The sequence below is a fragment of the Ovis aries genome, chromosome 1 (genome assembly GCF_016772045.2).
Source record: "Ovis aries strain OAR_USU_Benz2616 breed Rambouillet chromosome 1, ARS-UI_Ramb_v3.0, whole genome shotgun sequence".
Taxonomy (NCBI): domain Eukaryota; kingdom Metazoa; phylum Chordata; class Mammalia; order Artiodactyla; family Bovidae; genus Ovis; species Ovis aries.
In genome coordinates, this window is record NC_056054.1 from 234,563,906 (window position 1) to 234,583,716 (window position 19,811).

At 40.4% G+C, this 19,811-nt stretch overlaps 1 protein-coding gene across 1 annotated transcript; it reads right to left on the minus strand.

Moving 5' to 3' along the window:
- Window positions 1-17,079: 17,079 nt before the first annotated feature.
- On the minus strand, window positions 17,080-19,478 carry LOC101121823 (14-3-3 protein eta-like). The gene has a single exon (XM_060398144.1). The coding sequence runs from the start codon at window positions 18,146-18,148 to the stop codon at window positions 17,693-17,695; it is 456 nt and encodes a 151-aa protein (XP_060254127.1). The 5' UTR covers window positions 18,149-19,478; the 3' UTR covers window positions 17,080-17,692.
- Between the last annotated feature and the right edge of the window lie 333 nt (window positions 19,479-19,811).

Below are 19,811 nucleotides of genomic sequence, written 5' to 3' on the forward strand. Positions count from 1 at the left end.
ATTGTCACAAAGTTGGGGAATGCAAACAGATGAAAATAATGTGGTCTGAAATGAAGAAATAGACACATAGAGAATTTCTCACTCAAATATTTTTTCACATATATTGTTGTTTAGTCAACTGTCCAATTGGCAGAATCTACAGATGTACCTGGAGGGCAATTCAAAGAAAATGTTAAGAACTAAATGAAAGGAGAAGGAAGATCATGCAAAAGTGCTTTGTTTTGATAAGTTATGAATAAAGTAAGCAACCATAGTTTCATGTAATATTTATATAACACCAAGAAAATTAACGAGAGGGTTCTGTAACCTTTAGGAATTTTAGAATTAATGACTTGAGCCTTGGCTTCTTTCCACGGAAGTCACAGCAGGAGTCACAGTGAGCCTCAGGCTTTTGTCACAAATACAGCAATTACTCTTTATGATTTTGCTAGAGATTCTTTTCTGTTTGAACACTCTCCTCAAACAAAATATGATAATATTAATTTACACCCATAAAAACGATAAATTTTTTGGTTCCTTATCAGGCAGTGCCTTAGGCTCCACTTTAAAACAGGTTCATAGGGAAACCCTCAGTATTCATTACACAAGAATCCCTACAAAGAGTTTGTGTGGATGGTAGTGACGCATAGGACTGGGGAGCCAGGATGCCTGGGCTTCCATTATAAATCCTGCCGCTCACTAACTGTGTCTTTGGGAAGAGACAATCTCTTTGTGCATCTGTTTTGTCACCTGTAAAATAAGAGTAATAAGAAGGACTTACTTCATAGGTTGTGGTAAGGATGTAAAACTTTGAGAATATTACCAGGTACACACACAAACACTAGGTACATAGCTGGCACTATTAAAACCAACATTTTAGAAAAAGCAATTTGTCAGAGTTACCACCTAGCCACTTGGCCTTGAGTAAGTCACTTTCCTGATTCTGATTTTCTTAATCTTAAAACAGGGAATACATAAGGTGCAGAGTGAGGGCTAAAGATTGTCTTTGAAAACATGGCTGTATGCTGCAAATAGTTGGACATGACTAAGCACAGCACAGCACACAAGCAGCAAACACAGTTGCCCACTGTATTGTAACCGCTCATGTTTTTTAAATCTATATCTTTTATATCTCTCTTCCCACCTTCTACTTTATAACTGCTTGTGTGTCTTTTTATTCCTCTCTCTCTCTCTATATATATATATATATGTATACACACACACACATATTTTACATTATTAATTCCCTGAGAAATGGAAGCAATATATATTTATACTTCATAGCACATAGGTCAGTATCTTAAATATAGTGAATACTAAAAAACTATCAACTGAGAAAAATTAATGTTAGTTTAATTTTAGTACTTTGGCATACACTAAATTCTGTGAGTCTCCTTGGCTTTACATTATGAAAGAAGTCACTAGGAACCTGGGAAATTAATACAGTAATACTTTCTATACCATATACATAGCAGAAGTAGAATAAAAGTTTGCAAAAATACTGAAAATTTACATTTTCCCTTTGATGATTTGCCATTATTATTATTTTTTTCTCTTGTAAGCTCACAACCCACTAGAACCCAGATCCGTTATTCCCACACTTCAAATGTAACTCATCCATATGAATTTAGAAATGTCCCCAGGTAACTGAAACTGATAACGTGAATCAGTAAGGTCTAAGTGTAAGAGCACTTACACCTTCAATCAGCTTTCCAAGTGCCGACTGTGCTGCGCTCCCACGATTGCGCTGCGTTCTGGCCTCACCTTGGCACACCTATGGCTGTTTCTATACATTTTGCTGTCCTGGCCCAGACACAACTTCTAAAATTCACAAAATCACAGGTCCTCAAGTATTCGCTAATATAATCTTTTAGCAGCATGTTAGTTTCCTACTGTTTCTGTAGGACCACAAACTCAGTGACTGGAAATAGCACAGATTTCTTCTCTTATAGTTCTACAGGTAAAAAGTGTGACAGAGGTCTCCCTGGGCTCAAACAAGGTATTGGCAGGGCTGCATTTCTTCTGGAGGCTTGAGAAAAGATGAGTTGAGTTCTTCTCCTATCCCATTACTCTGATTTTTCTTCTGCCTACTTCTCCTCCCACATTTAAGGACCTTTGTGATGACACTGGGCCCACCCAGATAATCCAGAATAATTTCTCTATTTTGAGGTCAGCTAATTAGCAATCTTACTTCCATCTTCGAGCTTCATACCCCTTTGCCACGTGAGGTGATGTAGATTCCCAGGTTCCAGGAGATAGGACGCAGCCATCTTTAAGAGTTCATTGTTCTGCCTACCACGAGTTGTTAAAAAATATGTTTAACATCCTTTAAACGTATCCAGGTTAGCACATTGGAAAACTGGCATTTTAAAACTGGAGTTCTTTGATAACTAATGAGAACCTACTGTACAGTTCAGGGAGCCCTACTCAGTGCTCTGTGGTATCCTGAATGCGAAGGAAATCCAAAAATGAGGGGATACTTGTATACATATAGCTGACTTCATTTTACAGCAGAAACCAACACAACATTGTAAAGCAACTATATCCAATAAAACTTAATTAAAAACTAAAATAAAATTGGAATTCTTTAAGTAATTTGGGAGAATTAAGATTTCTAGAAGGAAGAGATAGTTCATTTTTGGAAACATGCTCACGTAGTAATGCCAAGAGACTCTTTCGTCTCAGAAGTCTGGTTTCCACAGTGACCAATACAGCATCATCTGTTGTTTTGCAGTCTGCCATGTAGGGCCCCCACCTCGATCCCCGCACGGACAAATAAGTGACCGAACACGAAGCCCTCCTGGCAGACACACTTTATCTAAAAGTCCACAGACTGAGGATTTTGATGCATAATTCAGCCTCCTCCAAGCTAAGTCCGCTTCCTGCTGTGTGCGTGGCAACATGCTGGACTCAACGGAAAGACATCATTCACATTGGATGGTTTCCACTGACTGACAAGTTGACTGCAGAGAGAAACTTAGGACAAACAGATAGCAGCTCAAGTTCAGCTACGAGGTCAGAGTGCTCATGCCACAAATGGGCTGCAGTCTGAATGTGGAGGTTTGCTTCATGTGGAAGCTGGCTTTTTAGACTCCTTTGGTATAGCTGGTTATTAGTAACATGGCCTTGATATAAGATAGCCAGGTGCAAAGCCCAGCTCTTTCCCTTAAGAGATTCGTCAACTTGGGCATTTTACTTTCTAGGTCTTAGTTTTTGCGTCTGTAAAATTAGTGATTGCTACCATACAGGATGATTATGAGGAAAAGTGAGTTAATATATTAATTTTAGCACAGTGCTTGGCACACTGTAAGCCCTCGATGGATGGCACTTCTTTTTCTCTTTTTAATCTGTTAGACTTCACTGCTTTAAATTCTAGCTAAAATATTAGGGAGAATATAAAAATTTATCTTTTACCCATAGTAACAAGCTACTGAATTATTATTACATTGATACACTACTTGTTAAAATAGCTCATTCTGTAACACTGTAATTGAACAAAATATTAAATCAATTAAGTGAAAATGAAAATTTTAGTTTAAATGACTTTCCAGCAACATGAGATGAAATTCCTTATTATTTTGCAAATTCTATTATTTGCAAATGTAGATTTATTTCCGCCTTGTTTCCTTGCCTCTTTGCTTTTGGGTCTCTCACATTTAAATTCCCTGTTACTGTATTTCTAATGGGGCTTCCCAGGAGATGCCAGTGGCAAAGAGCCAACCTGCCAACGCAGGAGACATAAGAGACACAGGTTCGATCCCTGGGTCAGAAAGATCCCCTGGAGGAGGGAATGGCAACCCACTCCAGTATTCTTGCCTGGAGAATCCCATGGACAGAGGAGCCTGGTGGGCTATGGTCCCTAGAATGGGTCACAAAGAGTTGGACACGACTGAAGCAACTGAGCATGCATGCATGCAGGTGTTTCTAATAATGGCTTCTTGTTTGTACCTGTTTATCACTATACTCAGAATCTGCCTAGTTCAGGATTATCCTGTTCTTTATATGATAATGGTCATGCTAAACCAGGCTTCCCTGGTGGCTCAGATGGTAAAGAATCCACTTGCAATGCGGGAGATCTGGGTTCGATCCCTGGGTTGGGAACATACACTAGAGAAGGGCATGGCACCCCACTCCAGTATTCTTGCCTGGAGAATACTGCTCCTCTCTCATGGACAGAGGAGCCTCATGGGATACAGTCCATGGGGGCTCAAAGAGTCAGACACAACTGAGTGGCTAAGTACAGCACACAACACATGTGAAACAAGAAACAGGCAGAAAGAAGAGATCTCTGATAGAGGAACACATGGACTGTGATGAAACCTATTCTTAAGGAAGAGATAGATTTCAGGCTAGGCTTGGTCTCAATCACCCTTCTAGTCAAAAAGACTAGCTGAGTATAAGCCAGACGAAACACATCTGATTATGAACATGATATAGACAAAGAGAGCTTCAGGGCCATAGAAATCAAAAGAAAAGTTGGTCCCTAGCAGTAAGCAACCAGCACTGGGGCACTGGGCAGAGCTTTCCTAGCAATAGAGTTGAGAATTACCATCTGTAAAGTGATCTGGAAGGAAGTCCAACTGTAGATGGTGAGATCAAGGGAGTGAATGTAATAGCCCCAGGTTGCTTGGAAGTGTGAGACAATGGGAAGCCAAGAAGCAGAACCTGAACACAGCAAGAAGAAAAATATGTTCTGGCCGGAGCAGACCAAATCACTTAGCTAGTGAGCTAGTGAGGAGGATTTAGAAATTCACCGTCCAAAGTGAAGCTTCAGTTCAGTTCAGTTCAGTTGCTCAGTTGTGTCCAACTCTTTGTGACCCCATGAATCGCAGCATGCCAGGCCTCCCTGTCCATCACCAACTCCCGGAATTCACTCAGACTCATGTCCATTGAGTCAGTGATGCCATCCAGCCATCTCATCCTCTGTCGTCCCCTTCTCCTCCTGCCCCCAATCCCTCCCAGCATCAGAGTCTCTTCCAATAAGTCAACTCTTCACATGAGGTGTCCGTAGTACTGGAATTTCAGCTTCAGCATCATTCCCTCCAAAGAAATCCAAGGGCTGATCTCCTTCAGAATGCACTGGTTGGATCTCCTTGCAGTCCAAGGGACTCTCAAGAGTCTTCTCCAACACCACAGTTCAAAAGCATCAATTCTTCCACACTCAGCCTTCTTCACAGTCCAACTCTCACATCCTTACATGACCACTGGAAAACCATAGCCTTGACTAGACGGACCTTTGTTGGCAAAGTAATGTCTCTACTTTTCAATATGTTATCTAGGTTGGTCATAACTTTTCTTCCAAGGAGTAAGCGTCTTTTAATTTCATGGCTGCAATCACCATCTGCAGTGATTTTGGAAACCCCCCAAAATAAAGTCTGACACTGTTTCCACTGTTTTCCCATCTATTTCCCATGAAGTGATGGGACCAGACGCCACGATCTTCATTTTCTAAATGTTGAGCTTTAAACCAACTTTTTCACTCTCTTCTTTCACTTTCATCAAGATTATTTCTGTCTTTATACATAACCATGCTGAAGTTATATGCAAGTATCAAGTATATGGCTTTCAATGTGTAGTCATCATGTAAAGAACTAGTAGCTGTTATCCATTTCAGTGGATTCCTTTTATGATCTTCATGAAGCCATTAGTTAAAGCCTCTTTTGGGAATTCTCTGGTGGTCCAGTGGTTAGGATTCTGTGCTTCCACTGCAGGGGGCATGATTCAATCCTTGGATGGGAACTAAGATCCCACAAACCATGCAGTGCAACCAAAAATAAAATAAAAAGGCTCTTTTTAGGCATTCCTCCAGGTAGCTACACATAATAGTTTAAATCTCACACTAAATTTATCCAAATACTATCTTAAACTTACACTTATCCACAGTACCAAGCGGACTTGCTGTATATGTTTGTTTGTTTTTTACTACATTATTTCTTCCTTTGTCCTTTTCTTTCCTAGATGTATACTGGGAAATATGTTAGCGCTCATGACCTCATCTGTTTTACATGTCCAGGGAAGCCTAATAGGAATTTAGAAAATTCACTTATAACATATGTGTTCCCTACATTCTTAGCCAGCAGACTTTACTGGTTGAGTGCTGATGGGTCCGCTGAATGTCCTGCTGAATGTCTTTTACCTGAGCCCAGGTAATGAGAATAGGTTTATCTCTTCTTGGAAATTAATGCTGTTTTTGTCATCTATCTCCAAAGATACAACTGCAGTTTGAGTGTGCTGCAGCTCTCTCTGCTTCCTCAACTCATATGCTCCCTACTAAAATCCCTCAAGAGGCCATCTTCCTCTGTTTCACTCATGATGCATCCTGTCTAGGATTGTACTGGTACGTGGGAGGCATGTGGATATTTAGTGCCAAGTTGCTCTTGGGGAACAGGAAGCCTAGCAAGGGTTAACCCTGTGTTGAGGGTAAGGGTGAGGGGAGTAAGGTGGGTCAGAAATCTACACTATTGGTTCTTGAGAGAGCAGACATCAGAAAGGTTTGTGCTTTGGTTGTCCTTTCCAGGTATCTCATGGTCTTGCTTTCACAGTTTTTCTTTCCTAAGATCTTTTTTTCACACAATGCTAACAACTACTGTATTAACTTAGCATTTTAAACATTTTTTCATAAGTACCACTTTTAAAAATATATTCGGCTGAGGAGACCACTCTCTCTGTCATCTACAGTCACCTGAGCCACACCCCTGTGTGGAACTATTTCAGGGAGGAGACTACCACTGTGACTTTGCTAAAGGGAGCATTATTAAAGGGATGGGTAAAAGAGTACAGAAAAACAGCATCGAACTTTTATGTATTTGTAAATTGCTGAATATATTTATAAAATTGTCTGCCTAATAATCTTTAATGTGGTGGTGTTCAATCAGTCATGACTGACTCTTTGTGACCCCGTGGACCGTAGCCCACCAGGTTCCTCTGTCCATGGAATTTTCCAGGCAAGAATACTGAAGTGGGTTGCCATTTCCTTCTCCAGGGGATCTTCCCAACTCAGGGATTGAACCTGAGCTCCTGTGTCTCCTGCATTGGCAGGCAGATTCTTTATCACTGGGCCACCTGGGAAGCCATCTAATCTTCAGTGCTCATGCTAAATATCGATACTCCTGTTTATGTAATCATCAGTAAAGATTATCACTTTAATCTTCAATGCTTCCCTTCTTTATCTTTTATTTCTGACTGCTCTCTGTTTTTTTCCTGCTCTTTTGTAAATATTCACAAAGAACATACAATATCTATAGTACTGATAGATGCTGGCTTACAGAATAGAATTACAAGGTACTCAAGGTATTTAAGGTACTCAAGGAGACAACAGATGTTTGGATCAACGTGATCTTGTGTGTTAAGTTCTATAGGGAGATGGGTATGTATGAGATGCTGCGTCACCACACAGGAAAATAACTTTACATGTTGAGGGAAGCTGCCCAAAGGAGAAATCTTAAGAAAAGAGTGAGACTTCTACAGGAAGTCAAGAAAGATAGAGATTTCAAACAAAGGGAATATGTCCCTGACCCCACTGGCTGCCCCTTTAAGCACCGCTTCCTCTTCAGTTATTCCTTGCCATTGAAATCCTGACTTTGTATTTCTAGTAGCCTCATGAATCACTTAAGGCTTGAGTAAGCCTTAGAGATTAAATCTTGGTTAGTCTAAGTCAATAGGAACAGTTCTATTACCCTCTGCATGGTTGCTTTAGAAAAGATGACTTCATTCCATCCTGGTCCATGAGATAGAATTGGGAGATGATTTTTTGTGGGGATTCTGGGACATCCCATATGAGGATGGTTTTTATATGCTGCAATATCAGGATATGAAGTTTGAAACTAACAGAGACACTTGTCACCATGGGAGACAAATTTGATATTAAAAAAAAGGGGGGGGGGCAAAAAACAACAATCCTGGAACCACTAACTGGAACTAACTCTGATTTCTTGTTGTGTCTGATAATAAATCACTTTATTTTGTAAGTAATTTTGAATTAATGGATAAATAATAACAAAACAAAGGCTGTAGGGACAATAAATTATCATCGTTCCACAATCCGCATACCTACATTAAGGGCTTGGCTAATGTTTCTGGAATCCTATGGTATTAAACTGAGTAGTTAAGGATGAAAAAGCGCAATTTCCCTGAGGCTGTGGATGAAGACCAGGACCAACTCTCACAAGCTTGAGACGCCAATAAATAAAGAAGAAACTAGTTTGATTCTATGGGAAAATGCAAGATGCCCTAGTCTAAATATGAATGTCAAATATAAATTTTGCTAGTCTCTGGAAGGGTATAGAGCAACTGAGTCTGGCAGGAAACAATAGGTTGGTCTCTCTGACTTTAGTTCCTTTAAGTTGGCAGGCTCACCAAGTAGACTCACTCCTATAAAAGCCTGCCCTTAAACGTTCAAAGCTTTAATCATGAACCACTTGTACCGATTTTGTTTCACCAAGAAAATCATTTTCAGTTTACGATTTCACCATGATCTTTGGTCTAAAATGCTCAGGGCTTCTTTACTGTTTTTCCCTCCACTCTTCCCCTACACGCAATTCGACACTCCACCAACATCTGGCGCTTCCTCAAAAAAAATATCCTACCAATTTTGGTCAACTAGGATCATCTCCTCTGGCACAGACCACTCTGAACAAGATTTGCTCCAGCTTTATGAAGATTCTAAACAAGATCCACCAAAGCACTTTCTTACAGAGATAGAAAACTGACCAAGTTATTTGTAAAAAGCCCCATTCTTTTTATTTACTGATATTTAACATGTACTTAGGCGTCCCTCAGAGGAGGCAATGGCACCCCACTCCAGTACTCTTGCCTGGAAAATCCCATGGATGGAGGAGCCTGGTGGGCTGCAGTCCATGGGGTCGCTAGATTTGGACACAACTGAGCGAATTCACTTTCACTTTTCACTTTCATGCATTGGAGAAGGAAATGGCAACCCACTCCAGTATTCTTGCCTGGAGAATCCCAGGGACAGGGGAGCCTGGCGGGCTGCCATCTATGGGGTCGTACAGAGTCAGACATGACTGAAGCAACTTAACAGCAGCAGCAGCAGTAGGCTTCCCTGGTGGCTCAGATGGTGAAGAATCCGTGAAGAATTCAGACAGTGAAGAATTCCCTGGGTCGAGAAGATCCTAGAGAAGGGAGTGGCTTCCCACTCCAGCATTCTTGCCTGGAGAATTCCATGGACAGAGGAGCCTGGTGGGCTACAGTTCATGGGATCACAAAGAATTGGACATGACTGAATAACTAAGCCAAGAAACATGTACTTGGTTTTTTGAACATATAATAGCAAAAAATTATCAATCTTAATTTTGCAGACAACATTCAGTTATCTCAAAATCAAAATTGCAATATAATTATTGAACCCATATTAATTCATATTGAAATAAATTTAGAATATGTACATGTACCAAATAATAAAAAATAGGTATAATAAAAGTAAATAGTCATGGTGTTTATTTTCCTAAAATAGGTACATTGGAGCAGATGCTTCAGAAAAGTGTTTAGATATTAACAGGACAAAACCCTGCCTCAGAAATATTTTCATTAAAGAAGATCTAGCTTTTCAGGATAGCCTTTATAATTCTTTCTCAAGCACAAGAGAACATTTCTATAAAATTGACAAAATCCCATTTTCTTAATTCTCGTTGTTTTCCAAAACTATGAGCCAGACTGAAAAGCTGCAGGAACAGAAACCCAGCACTCTTGTTTGTTCTGAAATTCTAGTGCTTAACAAAATGCCTCACATATAATGGGTGTGCTTCTCTTTACATATATATATTTGGAATCAGAAGTCTGAGTATTGCTTTCCTAAAAAAATTTTTTTATTCATTTATTTTTGGCTGTACTGGGTCTTTGTTGTTGCTCGCAGGCTTTCTCTAGTTGTGGCGAGTGGGGGCTACTCTCTAGTTGCAGTGAATGGGCTTTTCCTTGGGATGGCTTCTCTTGTTGTGGAGCACAGGCTCTAGGCGCATGGGCTCAGTAGTTGTGGCTTGCTTAGTCGCTCTGTGGCATGTGGAATCTTCCCAGACTAGGGACTGAACCCGGATCTCCTGTATTGGCAGGCAGATTCTTATCCACTGTTCCTCCAAGGAAATCCCTGAGTATTGCTTTTGAGTAATACGTGAGCTGCGAACTTCCAGATGTTCAAGCTGGTTTTAGAAAAGGCAGAGGAACCAGAGATCAAATTGCCAACATCTGCTGGATCATCGAAAAAGCAAGAGTTCCAGAGAAACATCCAATTCTGTTTTATTGACTATGCCAAAGCCTTTGACTGTGTGGATCACAGTAAACTGTGGAAAATTCTGAAAGAGATGGGAATACCAGACCACCTGACCTGCCTCTTGAGAAACCTGTATGCAGGTCAGGAAGCAACAGTTAGAACTGGACATGGAACAACAGACTGGTTCCACATAGGAAAAGAAGTACGTCAAGGCTGTATATTGTCACCGTACTTATTTAACTTCTATGCAGAGTACATCATGAGAAATGCTGGGCTGGAAGAACCACAAGCTGGAATCAAGATTGCTGGGAGGAATATCAATAACCTCAGATATGCAGATGACACCACCCTTGTGCCAGAAAGTGAAGAAGAACTAAAGAGCTTCTTGATAAAAGTGAAAGAGGAGAGTGAAAAAGTCGGCTTAAAGCTCAACATTCAGAAAACTAAGATCATGGCATCCAGTCCCATCACTTCATGGCAAATAGATGGGGAAACAGTAGAAACAGTGGCTGACTTTATTTTTCTGGGCTTCAAAATCACTGCAGATGGTGATTGCAGCCATGAAATTAAAAGACACTTACTCCCTGGAAGGAAAGTTATGACCAATCAAGACAGCATATTAAAGAGCAGAGACATTACTTTGTCCACAAAGATCCTTCTAGTCAGGGCTATGGTTTTTCCAGTGGTTATGTATGGATGCGAGAGTTGGACTATAAAGAAAGCTGAATGCTAAAGAATTGATTCTTTTGAACAGTGGTGTTGGAGAAGACTCTTGAGAGTCTCTTGGACTGCAAGGAGATCCAACCAGTCCATTCTGAAGGAGATCAGCCCTGGGATTTCTTTGGAAGGAATGATGCTAAAGCTGAAACTCCAATACTTTGGCCACCTGATGTGAAGAGCTGACTCATTTGAAAAGACCCTGATGCTGGGAAAGATTGAGGAGAAGGGGATGACAGAGGATGAGATGGGTGGATGGCATCACCGACTCGATGGATATGGGTTTGGGTGGACTGCGGGAGTTGGTGATGGGCAGGGAGGCCTGGCGTGCTGTGGTTCATGGGATCACAAAGAGTTGGACACGACTGAGTGACTGAACTGAACTGAACTGAGTACCTGATGGTCTGAAAACACTGAAGCAGACTGTGGGGGTGCTGTTATGCAGTGAGTGTCACTGTGCTTTCAGAAGACTATAACCTATTTCTGATTTTGACCATGGACTCTTAGATTTGAAGGTAAGTGAAGAGGTCTTTTCAACCTCTCACCCACTTCAGCAAAACTGCTGTTTGTTTCTGCTCTTTTTGGTTTTAGTTTGCTTGCTACATTCAATCAGTTGTCTTAGGCATTCTTTTAAAAGAAAGACAGAAAAAAATTTACTCAAATCTTCTATATGACTGTATTTTCAGATCCAGAAGAATAGTTGTCCTTCTGCACATGAACAATCCCCAATTTTTTTATGACATTGCTTCTTGACTCTCTTCATCTTGATATTTAATCCTTTCACCGTTCTCTGGGACATGGAAATCTCCTTTAAAATGTGGTATCATGAATTGAACTCAGTACTCGTGATTCACTCTTTTTTTTAATCCCAGTTAAAAATATAATAAATCTAGAGAAAAGTTAAAGGAACATTGTATTATTCACCTTTATTAACAAATATTTAATATTCTCATTTATTTTTTCTTTGTCCATATAAAATACACTAATTTTTGCCTGAAACTTTGCTATTAATTTGCTGACATTTTAAAAAAATTGCCCCCAAATATATTTGTCCCTAAAACATAGCATGTATTTTATGAGAACAAAGACATTTTCTCACATTATCACTGTACCATTAACACATCCAAGAATGTAACATTGCTATGACAATAGTCAACATTCAAATATACCTAACTGTCCAATTGTTATTTATAGGTGCTTCTTTTTTCCCTATCCCAGGATCCAATCAAGGTCCATGGTTTACATTTGGCAGTTGTGTCTCTTTAATATTCTTCAAGTTCTCTCACTTTTCTTTGATTATTTTCTTTTTAAAAAGACTTTGGGGCTGGTGTCTTACAGAATATCCCACAATTGGAATTGGTCTGACTGCTTTTTTATGATTAGAGTCAGGTTAAACATTTTCACAATAATACTAGGTCAAGTTGTATCAATAATAATAGGTAAAGTTGTGTCATATCACTCTACTGCCTTAAGTGGAGCATGGTATCAGCTGGTCCCATTTCTGGTGGCAAGCATTTTTATCATTTGATCACCATCACTTAACATGGTGTTCCCAGACTCTCCTGTATAGAGGTCAGTATTCTCCTTTGTAATTAATCCACATATAGGGGTAATATTACTTTAAGACTATATGAGCATCTTGTTCTCTAAGATTTATACCTATAGTTTTAGCATCTATTGATGACTCTTGCCTTCATCAATTATTACACTGGCTGGTGCAGAATTTCTAATTTTATCTCTTTAAACTTTACTAGCTGGCATTCTAATATAAAGAAGAGCTTTGCCTTTCCTGATGTGCTTTGTGTGGTTTTCATCTCCTTTGTTCTGAATATTATATTCCCACCAAAGCAGCCTAAGATTGCAGTAAATTATTTCTCATAATTGGATCACACAGGTCACTCAAAGAACAAATTGCAGTTCCATTTGAGCATGTAGAGTTTTAAACAATTCAGCATATATTAGAACATTAAAGTGTAAGAATTAATTAGATATGTTCATGTAATTCATAGGGGATATTGCTATTTCTTTAGCATCCTGACTTAGTTAATTTTTACTTTTTCAAAGCTCTCTACTGACAATGTATTTTCCTGGCCTCTTATGTTACTTCCTGCTGGAGGTTTATCTACCATCTGTCACTGAACTGTAGATACATGTTTAGCAATAAAAATGATCACATAATATTTCTGAAAGTGATTGTAATTCTACCCATAGCTACAAAGTCATTTGCCAATGATTTTCCCCATATCAGCATTATATGTTAACATGTTACAAGTGTTTTTTTATTACATAGTAACATGAAATGAGAATTATAAACATTAAATATAGGAATAATATGGTATAATATTGCAATGTAATACTTCTCTGCAGAAAACCCTTGATAGAGATACTGTTAATATTTAAGCATATTAATTATCAGAAAATGGTCTAAATGGTTTGAAATTAGGATTATCTGGCTCACGTTTTTTCTCCCCCAGAGAAAACAACAAAGCCTAGAGAAACTAAAAATCACTTCTTTATTTCTTTTCACAAGGTCACTTCTTCTCGAGGACATGGGTTTTTTTCTTTTTGGTTTGGTTCATAAAATCACAGAGATTCCTGAATTGGTGTTTCTCTCATGAGTGTCATCATCCCTCAAGCTTACAGAAGAAACAGATGTGGCTTTTCTTTCCATAAAGACTGTATGAGGCTGCAGCAGTTAAACATACTTCTCAGCTGCATCTTCACAACTGCAATTTGGCACTGCTTTTTAATTTATCAAATTGAAAAAAACATAAGGCAAAAATTACGAGCCATTTCTCTTGTTATTATACTGATGATACAGATTCAGCATGAGCAAGACAGATGCTAATTTGTGCATAAAGCACATTCCTTTTGACAGGAAAATATATATACACTGTGGTTGAAGAAAGACAAGGGTAGAGCTAAAAGCATTTTTTGATTTGTATGGAAAGTTTTCAGTGAAAGACATGATCTCCTGCTTTATCATATCACCAATAATTCCTAGATATAGAGTGTCAGTAAAGACACCCAAACAAATTTCTTCCCATGGAGCCCGGTGAGCTTGGCAATTGGGATATTTGAAACAGGATGAATCCAAGCAAATCACAGAAGATAGGTGTGACTGAGAGAAAACAACGAGGTCACCTGTGTCCCAATTTCTTGCACCGTTTCTTCTACAGAAATTCCAATGTGACCTTCAGCAATTCCCTTAACAGCTTTTGGTTTCTGTTTTCCCATCAAGATGTTTGGGTTACATGTTAGCTGTGTACCTTTCAGCTCTAACATTTGATATATGGATTCTATTTTCCAAGCTGTGTAGAATGAGTTTGTGATCTAAGCATCTTTGAACTGATATAAATTCAGAGTCAAATAACCCCCATGACAGGTGGATTTTCCCCAAATCCCATTATGACCTAGAAAATTTGGTATTAAAAGCAACTTTCCTCCCGATAAACTTATAAGCACTTAAGTGTCATAAATTCAAGACCCAGTCAGTGCAACAAGAATGATATCTGCCAAGAATGATGGCAAAGCAGAGTTTTAGAAGAATGGAAGATTAAAGCTTAAAGTGGAGAGAATGTCTGTGGTGATGGATGAACTTCTACTTAACATGTAATACAAATCATACTCTTCCTTCAAAGCCTAGTCAAAAAGCTACTTACTCTATAAAAACGTCCCGATTGCCCCTCACCCACCCTATTTTCCATTCAGTTTCCTTTCCATTTTGTTCTATCTTCCCTTCAGTGTGGTCTTCTATTAAAATTAACTATTCGCATGTCAATTTCTCCCACTGTTTTGTAAATTTCTTGAGCCTAACACTTCTCTTTCACTTTTGTGTTCATTCTTTTTTACTTTCTTACAATAGAAGGTCTTGGTAAGAAATGTGGAATGAATAAGCTACTACTAACTGAAAGAATCTGGGAAAGTTCAAAAGGAGAGAGAAGATGCCAGTTAATATGGTCTCTCAGCCTTCCAGGATCCTCCTTGCTGGAATCTTATCTCGGCTGAGTGATGTGCATGCCACCAAGAAGGATCCTGAGTCAGAATGATTGGCTATAGATAACGTGGAAACTAATCCCATCACCATAAAACCCAAGACTGAGCCACGTGGCACAGCAGTTCTCCTGGGTTCCCTTACCCTGCTACTCTTCACCAAGGTACCCCTTTCCAACAAAGACTCTTGCTTTGTCAGTATGTTGTGTCTCCTCAGATAATTCACTCCCAAGCATTAGACAAGAGCTCACTCTCAGGCCCTGGAAGGGTCCTGCTTCCTACAACAAAATGATTAATATGGCCAGTTGTCTTAATGATCACTAGATGCAATTTCTAAGTATTAGCCTCATTACTCAAAAAGTAAATAATCTCACATCAATAAAAAAGAATTAACTTCTCTTTACTGCGTTTGCTATTGGAAACAGTGGAAACAATGTCAGACTTTATTTTTTTAGGCTCCAAAATCACTGCAGATGGTGACTGCAGCCATGAAATTAAAAGATGCTTACTCCTTGGAAAAAAAGTTATGACCAACCTAGATAGTATATTCAAAAGCAGAGACATTACTTTGCCAACAAAGGTCCGTCTAGTCAAGGCTATGGTTTTTCCAGTGGTCATGTATGGATGTGAGAGTTGGACTGTGAAGAAGGCTGAGCGCCGAAGAATTGATGTGTTTGAACTGTGGTGTTGGAGAAGACTCTTGAGAGTCCCTTGGACTGTGGGGAGATCCAACCAGTGCATTCTGAAGGAGATCAGCCCTGGGATTTCTTTGGAGGGAATGATGCTGAAGCTGAAGCTCCAGTACTTTGGCCACCTCATGCGAAGGGTTGACTCATTGGAAAAGACTCTGATGCTGGGAGGGATTGGGGGCAGGAGGAGAAGGGGACGACAGAGGATGAGATGGCTGGATGGCATCACTGACTCGATGGACGTGAGTCTGAGTGAATTCCGGGAGTTGGTGATGGACAGGGAGGCCTGGCGTGCTGTGATTCATGGGGTCGCAAAGAGTTGGACACAACTGAGTGACTGAACTAAACTGAATGACATGTATTTTCTATATTATGATTGTAGACAGTTAAGTACTCATCAATTTGTGGCAGACAAATGTTAAGATTTACCTGACTGAGCTTCTTGAAGTCAGGGATCATGTCTTGTCCAGTTCTGTGCTGCTGGCATTGGTCATGACATCTGGCACTAAGCATCTGCTCTATTAAGGCTTACTGAATGGAATAATCCTGACCTGGGGAGCTGGGTTAGGATTAAAAGGGGAGCTGTGGGGAGAAAACAATAGATTAGTTTTTTTCTTGGATGAATTCAAAAGAGACTTCCAAGAAAGTAAACAAGGGATTGCAGCTCCCAATGAACCACATTATTTGCAATATTTTCAGAGTGACTTAGTCTTTAACTAACTATAGTTGACCCTGGAGTAACTCAGGGTGGGGAAGTGTTTGGGGCACTGACCCCTGAACAGTCCTAAACCCACATGTAAGTTCAGTCTGCCCTCTTCATCTGGGGGTTTTGATCAGTGGACTCAACCAATCAAGATCATCTAGTACTATAGCATGTATTTACTAAACTAAATCTGTATATAAGCAGACCCTCACAGTTCAATCCCATATTAAGGGTCAACTGTAGTCTCATTTCAACAATATATAGTTTTTAATAAACTTGTATCAAGGGATGTGAGACAGTGAGTGTGAGATCATGAGATACAAAAGGAATCATTTAATATTCTAGATTGAATCATCTAAGGTTATCTCATTCCTGAATATTCACTGGAAGGACTGATGCTGAAGCTGAAACTCCAATACTTTGGCCACCTGATGCGAAGAACTGACTCATTTGAAAAGACCCTGATGCTGGGAAAGATTGAAGGTGGGAGGTGAAGGGGATGACAGAGAATGAGATGGTTGGATGGCATCACTGACATGGATATGAGTTTGAGTAAGCTCTGGGAGTTTGTGATGGGCAGGGAAGCCTGGCTATGCTGTAGTCCACAGGGTCGGACATGACTAAGTGACTTAACAGAACTAAAGGTTATCTCATTTTTTTCTTATTTTTTAAAATATCCCCCAAACAGCATTTATTTACCCATTGAACTCCAAAAGATATAATTAAAAAGTCTAGTACTTTATAATCATCCATTTCAATTGACATGGGCTGACACATAAGGAAGACAGCCGAAGAGTTACAAAAAATATATCCATGACTCTTAAATAATCGTAACCTCCCCCCACTCCCAAAAGTTACAGGTATCAAAACTTTAAATGTATTGCACTGAAAAGGTTTGTGCACCTCATTATTTAAAGAGGGAAAACAAAGTACAACTTAATCGTCATGTGAGGCAGCTTATTATTAAGTGGATGGAAAGGAGAAAGGATCTCTCCGTCTCAGCTTCCCTGAACAGTTTTCCATCAGTTTAAGAAACAGGCGAGAGCGGTGAATTCATATTTCCATGCACGGACATACTGCTTTAACAAACATTACCAGCTTGTTTTAAATGAATCATTTAAATAGCTGACTGTTAAATAGCCTGTGTCCGCTAATTCTCCCTTCTAACTTCCCCATTGCTTTCACCTCCATTTCACTTAGATAAGCAGGCATAGTACAGAAAAGGCCTCCTTGGGAACGTACCTGTCTGCACAATTGGAAAAGGAAGCTTCCACGGGCTCAAAGCAACGCCAATGAATTTGTCCAGAACTGCTTCCCGGGAGAGCGGAGAGTAGATATGAGTAGTCTCAGTAGCTGTGCTGCCACACAGACAAGTTTAGCACTAGATATTCAGTGATTGTGATGAGGAAGGACCGAGGCGCCTGCGTTGTTTTCTCCAGCTTCCTCGTCCTGTTGGTTGCCCCTCCAGAGGGTGAGGTTCTCTCGCAGCAGCCGCACGACGAGCAGGTAGTCCTTATAGGAATAATCGTTCAGTGAGTCCAGCTGGGTTAAGGCACCGTGAAAGGCTAAGAGAGAGGCTTGCCTGCGATCTTTCTGGATCTCGGCGTAGAGTGAGGCCTGGCCTAGCCGGATGGCGTGCGTGGGCTGCAAGCGCTCTTGGATGGTTGCGGAGGCTTCCTTTCCGCAGAGTGCAGAGTTTGAGACAACATCCTTTTTCTTCTCACCGGAACCGGCCCCTGCCAGGCAGCGATAGGAGTCGCCTTTCATCTCCAGGGAGAAGACTTTACTCTCACCCTGGAAATCACTGCGGTTCCTCATGAGGAACTTGTCCAGAAGAGCCAGCATGGCGTTGCACACGGTTTCCAGCTCCTTGATCTTCGCTCGGTAAACCTTAACCTTCTTTAGTTACTTCTCATTCCGCCACAGTTTTCTGGTCGATGATCCTCCAGGAAGACCGTCAGGCAAAGCCCACGTTCTTGTAAGCCACAGAGAAGAGGTCTCGGTTTTCAGTGAAGACAGGTTCATTGAGGCTGGTCGCTTCCTTCATCGCGGAGGCTTTGGCCAGCCGCAGTCGCAGCTGCTTGCGGTGTCCCTTGTCGTTGTGGCCGGGCCTCTCCTGGCACCAGGCTCCCTCGCTCGCCCATGGCGCGCGCGCTTTTGGCCACCGCGGAGGCCACTGCCACTGCGCACGCGCGCACTGGCTTGCCTTGTGATCCAGGCTGCAGGTGGCAGGCAGCTCAGATGGCCCGCAGCTGTGCTGGCCTTCTCGGCTGCCTAGACCTCTGGGCTCGGTTGTCTCATTTTCATATTTGTCTGGAGTGTCGAATAAAGTTTATAATTCCTTTTTCCTCCATTCTGACATGATTAAGATTTTCTTTTTTATCCACTCCATGAGGTGTTCCATAAAATCGATAGCATCTGTACTATTCACATAAATAGTGTCTGAACTATAGGGGGCAGCATGTGAGGGAGCATGTGGGAAACCAAGGTCTGGTACAGCTGGCTGTTGTTGTTGTTCAGCCCCTCAGTCAGGTGCGACTCTTTTGTGACCTATGGATTGTAGCCTGCCAGGCTCCTCTGCCCATGGAGTTTTCTGGACAAGATTATTGGAGTGGGTTGCCATTTCTTCTGCCAAGGGATCGTCCCCTCCCAGGGATTGAACCCGGGTCTCCAAGTCTCTTGCATTGCAGGCGGATTCTTTACCCCTGAGCCACCAGTGAAGCCCACAGCTGGTTGTGCACTGGTCAAAAACCTAGCATAGGGGGGTGATGCCTGAGTGATTTTTGGCAATTTTTAGAATATTCATTGCTCAGTTTCCTATTGTTTCATCTACATGGAAGAATATATAAAGACTATATAGAATGTGATTTTCTTTATATTATGTATAATAAGAATATAGGAAAATATTCCCTCTGTATGCTCTGAGGTCTAGGGTCAGAATAACATCAGAAATGCTACATGCATCACTTAGACATTCTTAACACCCATTAGCACATCAAGAACCTTTGAGAAACTGTTTAACATTGTTATCCTAGAATTTTCTATGTGTATTTGACCATTTTGCATTTTCTTTCTCCTTCTTCCCTTCCCTATCACTCTTCCTCCATCCTCTACTTTGACAGAATATCTAATATTAATACTATATTTTAACCTCTGATGTGTTTTTTTTTGAAGACCTCTAGATAAGTTAGAATTTATTGTGAAATAAAATCAGGCTAGGAGAAAAGTATAGCATAGTCTAGATTGTGTAGATCTGATGGTTTATTCTCATGTAGTTTCTTTTTGATGCTATATTCTCGTAAAAGTACTATCAAATCTACCTTTATATTTGATACAGGAATGCTGTTTGGAAATATTGTTCATCCCAATGTTCACTGCACATGAAAACGTTTTTTAGAAAAATTTCTGTTAATTGCTAGTGAAAATTTGCTTGTTCCAAATTAAAGCATCAATAAATGTATAACCTCAGTTAACAAGATGTCAGGAGACAGTTTGGTTTCAGAGTGAT